This window comes from Geospiza fortis, unplaced genomic scaffold, assembly GCF_000277835.1.
Source record: "Geospiza fortis unplaced genomic scaffold, GeoFor_1.0 scaffold23, whole genome shotgun sequence".
Classification (NCBI taxonomy): domain Eukaryota; kingdom Metazoa; phylum Chordata; class Aves; order Passeriformes; family Thraupidae; genus Geospiza; species Geospiza fortis.
In genome coordinates, this window is record NW_005054303.1 from 14,921,130 (window position 1) to 14,930,538 (window position 9,409).

The following is a 9,409-nucleotide window of genomic DNA, read 5'->3' on the forward strand; positions in this document are numbered from 1 at the left end:
TTTTATGAAATAGATTTACTATGTGGTTTATTAATATAAATATAGTCAATATAATAGAATCATATTAATATAAATATAATTAATATAACTAGAGTGATAATAATACAAATATCCTGTGTAAATTCCACTCTGCATGCTGTTGCAGAGCCATTCCAAGGTGAAAGCAAACCCACAGCTGCTGTTTTGTTTTGGCAGCACTTTGACTTCCCCCTGCCCAGCCCCCTGCACGTGTTTGAGATGCTGGTGATCCCCGAGCAGGAGTACCCCATGGTGTGCGTGGCCATCTCCAGGGGCACGGAGCCCGGCCAGGTGGTGCACTTTGAGACAATCAACCTGAACTCTGCCTCCTCCTGGTTCACTGAGATCGGGGCAGGTGAGGCCTTGCTCCCTCCTCCTGCTGCTCTGGTGCCTGGGGGTGCTGGGAATTCCTTCCTTGGAGTGCTTTGGAAAGCTTGGGAGTGCTGGGAGTTCCTTCCTTGGAGTGCTTTGGAAAGCCCTGAGCATTGGCAGCTTCTCTGCCTGGGGCAGGTGGAAGCTGATCCCACATGGACAAGGGATGGAGGGACAGGAGCCAGGGAATGGCTCCCAGTGCCAGAGGGCAGGGATGGGTGGGAGATTGGGAATTGGGAATTCCTGGCTGGGCTGGAATTGCCAGAGCAGCTGGGGCTGCCCCTGGATCCCTGGCAGTGCCCAAGGCCAGGATGGAATGGAATGGAATGGAATGGAATGGAATGGAATGGAATGGAATGGAATGGAATGGAATGGGATTTAAGGTAATTTCCAATCCCAACTATTCTGTGATTCCCTAATTTTTTGTTGTGCTGACTTGCCCCACATCAGTACAAACTGTCCTTACAAAAAACCTTTTATTTTCTAAATTCCCTTAACCATCAATCAGACCCTGCTGGTTGGGTTCTCCTTTGTGGTTCCAAGCTCTTTCCTGGGATCCTGCTCTTTGCCCTCCTTTCCTGCATAACAACTCCCAGAAATGGATTCTTATCCATCCTCCAGCCCTTGGGGGAGGGTTGTTATCTTCAGCTGGCTCTTAAAAAGCAAAGATTTGGGTTATTTTTAAGACCTGGTTGATATTTTGCAGCTGCTTTTCTCCTTTGCCTTTGTTGGATGTACATTTTTACCTTTAAATATTGCTTTTTAGCAGCTGTAGGAACAACTTCATTAGTAAAAACTAGAAAAAAAACCTCTTAAACTAGTTTATTATCATCACAAAAGTCTTTCCAGATGTGGATTTATGGGAAAAGAGTGGGTTTTTAGGAATTAAAAGTCCTTTTGTTTATTGTGGTGCCTCTCTATGGAGGAAGCTGTGCTGAACTATAGCATAAAATGTGTTTTATCCAGTAAAAGTTGTGTTTTCCTATTAAATACCTGCTTTGAACAGAGAGCTTTGTGCTCCTCCCAAAATATTCTGGGAGCCTCTAAAAATCAGAGTAACAAAAAAAAAAAAATCAGACTAAGAATAGCAGAGTGAAAAGAGCTTGCGGGGGGAGCAGAGTCTCTTGATGTGATATAAAATATAAAATAAAATATAAAATAATCTGGTTTTTTTCCCCAGGCAATCAGCAGTTGGATGCCATTCACGTGACACAGCTGGAGAGAGACACTGTCCTGGTCTGCCTGGACAGTGAGTAACACAAAATTCCCTTGGCTAACTCACCACACCTCGTGCAAAACTTGGGTTGCCACACTTGTTGACTTGAACTTCACCACGAGTTTGTTGGTTTTTTTTTTTTCCTCCCTACATTATTAATTTGTGTTGTAATATTTCCAAAAAGATAGACTGGATAAGTGAGATTTCATTCTGGCTTTTGTAATTCCACTTTCCCTCTTCATGTGTGCATCACTCTGTCAGTGTAAAACCACCCCAAGCATTACAAATATTTATTTTGAGACAAAGATGCTCTTGGGTTCATTTTAGCAAATGCTGTAGATGTTAAATTTGGGTATTTCTTTGTGCCTGAAAGATTAAATTTGTATTTTACAATTAAATCCTTTTCAGCAATGGGTTTTAATGCTGATTTTTCTCTTTCTCTTGAGAATTTGTGAAAATAGTGAATTTACAAGGGAAATTGAAGTCAAGCAAGAAGTTGGCTTCTGAGCTGAGCTTTGATTTCTGCATCGAGTCAGTGGGTGAGTGATTTGCTGCTCGGGGGTCACTCAGGGGTTTAAGAACTCACTGTTGAAAGCCTGACTGGTTTCTGATCATTTCCATAGCAATGAGAACAAAATCTGGGCTGGAAAAAGTGGTTTTTTAATACATAAATCTGTGTTAGTCTTCTAAAAGTTAAGATTTTATTTCAAGTACTAGCACATCCATTTTTTAATAGTCAGGGTAATAATATTGGAATCAAATTCTCAAGCTGCTGTCTTTAGACTAGGACAGGAGTTTTTTTTAAATTGTAGTTGTCAAACAATAATTTCTGCTGTAATAAACTCTCAGAATCACAGAATTAAATCACTCAGAGCTGGCAGCTCTGTGCTCTCTCCATCCCTGAATGGAAAACTCCCATTTTCCATCATTCATCTGTTTGGAAATAATTGTAATAATTCAGGTGATGTGTCATTTCCAGCAGCCCACATGCTTTGCTTGGCAGTGTTTGTTTTTACACTTCTGAGGGGTTCTCCAGAGAAAACAGGGATGCAGGGAATGGGGTGTGATGTGTCCCTCCTTTGCAGTGTGCCTTCAGGACAGCGTGCTGGCCTTCTGGAAACATGGCATGCAGGGCAAGAGCTTCAAGTCAGATGAAGTAAGTGATCTCCAGTTTAATTCCAGTTTAATTCCTCCTGTTCCTTATTTACCACTGGATTTTTTGCCTTCTCTCTCTGATGCCTGGAGAAGGCTGCCCTAGAGCAGAGGCTGGATGGAGTTCCTGAATAAAGCAGGGAGTGATTCAAAGCATCTCCTCCATGGATCCACCTTGGGCAGCACAAGAGCCCAGCCAGGGCTGCACCCAAGATGAACCAAAATGGCCCCAGAATGCACGGCCGGGCACGGGGTCTGTCCCTGGGATCAGTTCTGCTCCATTTGCACCTTGCAGTTCATTGTCCCATTCCAGCTTTAGCCCAGGCAGTCCCACCCTGCTTGTTTTTCTCTCTCCAGCCCACGGTGTTTGTGCTCTTGGGCTGAGATTTGGATCATTTGTCCTTGGTGCCCAGCTGGAGCAGGAATTGTTTTGTCTCCCTGCTCTGTGCACAGAGCTCACCATCCCATGATATGAAGCCCAGACCCTCACACTGCAGCACAGAATCTGAAAAATAGAAAAGCTGAACCTGAGGCATCATCTCTGCTTCCTAAGTGAGAATGCTCACATTCCACAATGCTTAACATCAATTTATCCATTTCAGTCCTGTACTTTGCATTCAATTGCATTTGAATGTTTCCTTTCTTCCAACTCAGACCAATAAATTTCCTTGTGCTGCTGAAATGGATTTGAATATGTGCATTTTTCTGCAGGTGACCCAGGAGATATCTGATGAAACCAGGGTTTTCCGCCTGCTGGGCTCAGACAGGTAATCCCCCTGCAGAAACAGAAACCTTTTGTTTTATTTAAACCAGCTTTTCTAGTTCCCAGCTGGGCCTGGCTTCCAGCCCAGCCCAGCTCTGTCTGTGGGCACAGGTGTCAGGGAGAGAGGAGAGATGCTCTGGGCTTGCAGGGTGCCCAGTGCACTTCTGGAAAAGCCTGCTGGTGCTTTTGGATTGTCCTGGTGAGCTGGGAATTACCTTGGCTGGTCTGGAAATAACAAACTCAGGTTTTAGTCCCAGTGATCCAAATCTACACATTTTCCATTTCATCCCTTCCAGCTGCACAGGTGGGGAGAGGTGCAGGTGTCCCCAGGTTTGCAGCCTGAGCAGAAGCTGCCCCAGGCTCCAGGTTGGACCTGTTCACTTGTGGATTCTCAGACAGACAGAGGGATAAATGTAGGAATAGACAGGGATGAGTGCAGCAATCACTTCAGCCACAGAATCCCACACTGGTTTGGGTTGGAAGGGACCCTGAAGCTCTTCTTGTTCCACCCCTGGGCAGGGCCACCTTCCACTAGCCCAGGTGGCACCTCCTGCTCTCAAATCCCTGATCCTCTGCTCCCTCATCTGCCCTTGGAACTGCCAGACCCTTTGGTTTGTATTTTCCATCTCTGTACAAATGGAGCAGGAGTTTTCCTGCCATTCCAGTGAGATGTGGATCTCCTTTTTACCTTGGATCACTCCAGAACTGCTTGGGTGCAGAGGTGAGGATCAGGGACAGAGACTTCATTTGGAGACTCCTTGAGGAAAACAAAAAGCAGAGACAAGTTTAATCCTAAAAACAACAGGAACTGGTGCAGAGAAATCTCAGCATTTGGGAGGGAGAAGGCCCAACCACAGCAGCTGATGGTCAAGGTCCAGCAGTGGTCAGTGTGCCAGCACAGGGGGAGAATCATTGTCCAGAGTGGCCACAGGAACATGATCCAGCAGGACAAAGGCAGAGATGGGCTTCAGTGATCCCTGTGAACCCATGAGGTGATAAATATTTAGGAGGGAGGAGAATTGTTGAGGTTGCTTATCAGAAGATGTAGGAGGGATAAACATTTGGGCTGCAGATGATGGGATCATGGAACTACAGAATGGATTGGGTTGGAAGGGACTTTTAAAATCATCCAGTTCCAACCCTTCCTCTATATCTTGTCCTTGAGTGGTTTTATCAGAAGTGATGCTGAGGGAACTGGTTAAAGAATGAAACACCCAAGATATTTAGGAGAACCTCTATCCCCAGCCTGTAGAAACCCCTGAGTTTCCTCCTCAGGAGTTACACCAGGAGCTGTTCTTTGCCCCTAACTGTGGATCCCGTTTGTGTTTGGTTGCAGAGTGGTTGTGCTGGAGAGCAGACCCACAGAAAACCCCACAGCTCACAGCAACCTCTACATCCTGGCTGGACATGAGAACAGCTACTGAGCAGTACCCAGCCCAGGCAGCAGAGGGACTGGGACCCAGGAGCACCAGGAAACCGGGACTTGGCTGCTCCTTGTCTGGCACCCGAGCTCTGCTGGGCTTTGGGGTGGAAATCAATCCATTTTTGCAGCTGGGAACAGCTGGTTCTGTCTCTTGCCACTGTGTGGTTGGTTATGTCGAGTTTGCTTAATAAAAGCTGAGATAAAGAGCCCTTTACTCGTTAGTTCTAGGGAAACAGAGCCTTGAAACATGTTCTGCAGTAAAGGTGCCATAAACTGTTAAATATTCCCCTTCCCTTGGGTTTTCCCTTTATTCTGTAGATACAGATCTAGTGCTGGCTGTTGCCCTGTTTTATACTGAGTCTTATTCTTAATAAAACAAAGATTTGTGTAGGAATTGAAAGTATCTGCAAAGCTTTTTGGTTTTAAATCTGCCATTGGGTATGGCTTTGTATAATAGACTATTTAATCCTTATTTATTAATCTGCTGCTAGGATGGGGTAATGTCTAACTTTTAGCAAAGGAAGGTTGCAGAGCAGCTTACTTTTTTTTTTTTTTTACACAATTGTATAAAGATTTGATTATTCTTTTTCCTTGTAGGGATGTAGTGCATTACTGAGGGGTGTGTTACCGTGTTGGGTGATCATGTAAAAAAAAATGCAGTTTTGTACAACAAAGTATTTTGTACTGATTTTTCTGCCTGCAGAATTGCCATAAAAGGGATTTTCTTACTTCCTAGACGTAGGGTGTGTGTACACAAAGTAGAATATTGATATCAGACCTGTTGCTCCTGGGTGGCTGTGTACAATATCCATGTGTGTGTGCGTGTGCATGTGTGTGAAGTTGCCTGGCAGCGTGTATTTTTTATATATATATATTTATACATATATATATAAAATGTACAAAACATATATGCTTTATTTTCATAAATTAGGGATAAGCCTTGTGACATGAAGTGGAAATTGTAGCAGGTCATCATCCTTAATGAATGAAAGTATCATGTATCCAACTGCCCACGACGTGTGGTTTATTTATGCTGTTGCAGAGGGGACCTGGAGCCACAGCTGAGCCTGAGCAGCATTGCAGCTGCTGTGCTTTGGGGATGGCTGCTGCCCCAGCTGTGAGTATAAATAAACATGATAAGAAGCATATTCTGTATCCAAGCTTTGATCACTTTTTGGTCACCTGCATTTTTTTTTCCTTTCTCTTTTCTCCATTGAAGAGTCGCATCGGTTCCTTTTGTCTTCCTCATTAATTACAATTCTTGAGGTACCATTAAATACAGACTGACTCCAGGAGAGCATCTGGTTTTACTACCTCACATTACCCTGCTGGCTTTGATGTGAACACTCCTCAGGCAGGTGCAGAATTCCAGTGCTCAGAAACATTGGAATTGAAGGGGTTTTTTAATTAAATGCCTGTTCAGCTCCTGAGATCTGCTGCCTAGGAAGGAGAGGCTGGAATTCCCAGGTCATTTGAGCAGAGCAGGAAAGGTGTGTGAGAGCTGGGAGTGCTTTGGTGCTGTGTTGGCATCCAGCTCCCTGATCCATAATTTACCAGGGAGGAATTGTCTGGGCCCACGTGATGGCTCAGGGACATCTCCTTACTCAGGACAGCTGCAAGGTGGGAAGGTCCAGAGGGGAAAACAGCCCTGCACACATTCAGCATTTTAGCCACTGTCATTCAAAACTAATTCTTGCTGACTTGACATCCAAATCAAGTCAAGCTTTTCAGTTCTGACACTGTGTCAAAGCTTAATAAGTAGTAAGTGTACAGATGAAATTTATAAATCACTCCACAGAGCATGAGAAATGTGCTTTAGGGGTGGTCAGCTGGAATTGGCTCAGCAGTATTAAAAGCAGGACGTGTGATTTTTGTCTTCTAAAAGAGTTCTCTAGTATTGAAATTACTCCTCCACAGGTAACAGTGACTGGTGATTAACCTCAAATGGTGCCTCTCCCGGTCTTTAAAACAAAAATTAAGGTGAACTGAAGCACCAGGTGTAGATATTGTAAAGCAAACACTTTTTAATTTACCTCATTCACTACAGAAGGTAATTTCAGCTTCATCTTTGAAAACATTTAAAGGAGATCTCTAAAAGACTAGAGAAACCTGTAAATAAAATCTGAATATTTATGGGGAATAACTGGAGTAAATAACTCTTAGGTTATGACACTATCATGCAGGAATAACAAGCAGAAAGTATTTTTCTTTGACACGAATTGCTGATGTTTTGCTGGATCCTAAAGAATAAACTTAGGCGAGTCCTCGTTTAATCAAACCTTTTTTAGCTGTTGAAGCATTTCTAATGGCATGTTGTGAAATGCTTAGTGCTGGTTTCATAGACAGTGGCATTTTTTGGCATGATCTGCAAGATGCTGTTTCCTAGTGTAAAACCTCACTTTTGTTCCGTACCACAGAGCAGATTTGTGTGTTCCAGCCAGCCTCAGTGACTCTGATCAGTATAATTTGTGTTTGACTGTTTAATTTAGTCTGGTATTGTTTGTACCTTTGTTTTTGTGGAATTTAAACCAGGCTTGAGAAAGCCTAACGGGAGGAGCTTGGGGGTGATGATCAAAAGCTTGCTCAGCCCCTCCTTCCTTGCTCAACATTTATCAAAATTTTAATTATTGGATGCATGAGGTCATGTACCCAACTTGAAAGCCTTAAAACAGGCTCCCAGAGCTCTTGGAAGTACAAACAGCATAGGAAGAGCAGTCTGTGGATTAATCTCTTTGGATTTCCTGACCAAATTCCTTGCAAGTGAAAAATACAGGTGGAATTGTGCTGATATCTCTGTAAAGAAGAAAGGTACAACGCATCAGGGGAGCCATGGTGTCTCTGGATAGAAAGGACCAGACTGGGAGACTCTGAAATGTGCTTTTTTTACCTTGTTTAGTCCTTAGGTGTAACTGAGACTCATAACTGCACTCGTTCAGTTTGTGTAACCAGGCTTTGTTCCACGGGAATTTCTGTTGCAGTTCAGTCTATGCCAAATAAACTGCTTTGTTTGATCTGTGCCGTGGTGACTCTCTGGGAACAATCCCTTGGTCAGAGGGCTCTGGGGAGGATCCTGCCAGCCGCAGGTTTTGTGGCTGCTGTGGGAAGGGCCTGGAGCTGCTGATCCCTGTCCTGCAGACTGCAGGGAGCCAGCAGCAGCTCCGGGGACAGCACAGGAGGGAGAAATCACAGCACCAGGGACACATTATTCCCACAGGGACCCATTATTCCCAGCCCAGTCACCTGGGAGCACCGAGGATCTACTCAGGAGTTGTTTGGCTGGAAAAGCAGAGGCTCCTGCCTTGTACCTGGGGAGAGAGCAGGGGCTGGTGAGCTCCAAAGGGCTGCTCAGAGTAGGAAAACACAGCTCAGGACCTAGAGCAGTTTACTCCTTGTATAAACACACACTTTGGCTGTTTGCTGCAGGTGCTTCAGGTGCTCTACCTGTATCCCAGACCTTCAGGGATCTGCTGAGGAGGCTGAAAAAATAATGTAATGAATGTGACTTTGGACAACATAACTGCCAGTTACCAGCAGTTATATTTATAAATAAATACTTATAAATAATATAAGTTATATTTATAAATAAGTTATATTATTTATAAATAGGTTTATAAATAAATATTTATACATTTCTATAAAATATATAAATATAAAAATAGAAATAAATATTCCTCCTCTGCAGGAGATGGTTAACTCTGGGGGGGGTCAGTCTTGCCAGCTGAAATGTGAGGACTGCACATCCCTGATGAATGTGGCTTGGGAAGAAAAATAATTAGTGGATCTTTGTTCTGAGTGGGGAAGCACCTCAGGAAAGGATTGGGAAGGGAGGGAGGAGGCATGAGATGGAGTGGGGTGCCCACACTCACATTCAGATCTAATATTGAAAGCAATTACCAGCACAAAAGGCTGCCTTGGTCAGGGGATGAGGAGAGGGATGAGGATCCAGGGACCCAGCTGGGTGCACCAGGAGAGAGAACAGGATGGTCAGGGATGGAAAGCTCGACCGAAGGAAGGGTCTGGCTGCTGGCAGGAGCCCTTCAGTGACAGAGACCCAAACACTGGAACCGTGCAGTGGGAAAATGTTCCAGGGGAACCTCCAGGAGCCAGAGGGAAGTGCGGGCGCTGCCCGAGGCTGGCGGACCCTGTGGGAGGATGTTCCCTCTTCCAATCCTGCAGGAAAACGGAGTCAAACTTAGCGATCCTTCGGAAAGGCAGCTGTAAAAACAACGTGATCATGGCAGGGGGGTTGGAGCTGGGAGGTCTTTAAGGTCTCTTCCCACCCAGTCCATGAGTGGTTCTGTGACTCCATGAACACGGCGCTGCGGGGCACGAAGCCCGGGGGGATCGTGAGGCGCGGAGCGAGTGTGCGGCCCCAGCAGCGGCCATGGAGATCCCCGCTCTCCCTCCCTTCCCCCGGGGCCGCCCCGGCCCTGGCGGTGTCCCCGGGGCGGTTCCTGGGGCCGTG

General features: G+C 45.1%; 1 protein-coding gene across 2 annotated transcripts in view; it reads left to right on the forward strand.

Moving 5' to 3' along the window:
* The window catches only part of MAP4K5 (mitogen-activated protein kinase kinase kinase kinase 5), a 63,610-nt gene extending 55,655 nt beyond the window's left edge, over positions 1 to 7,955 (forward strand). For both annotated transcript variants that reach the window (XM_031066226.1, XM_031066227.1), the window contains 6 exons: positions 196 to 373; positions 1,571 to 1,639; positions 2,053 to 2,145; positions 2,692 to 2,762; positions 3,470 to 3,525; positions 4,858 to 7,955. In XM_031066226.1, the coding sequence (XP_030922086.1) occupies positions 196 to 373; positions 1,571 to 1,639; positions 2,053 to 2,145; positions 2,692 to 2,762; positions 3,470 to 3,525; positions 4,858 to 4,945 (555 nt within the window). In that variant the 3' untranslated portion in view covers positions 4,946 to 7,955. The remainder of the gene's footprint in view (positions 1 to 195; positions 374 to 1,570; positions 1,640 to 2,052; positions 2,146 to 2,691; positions 2,763 to 3,469; positions 3,526 to 4,857) is intronic.
* The last annotated feature ends 1,454 nt before the right edge of the window (positions 7,956 to 9,409 follow it).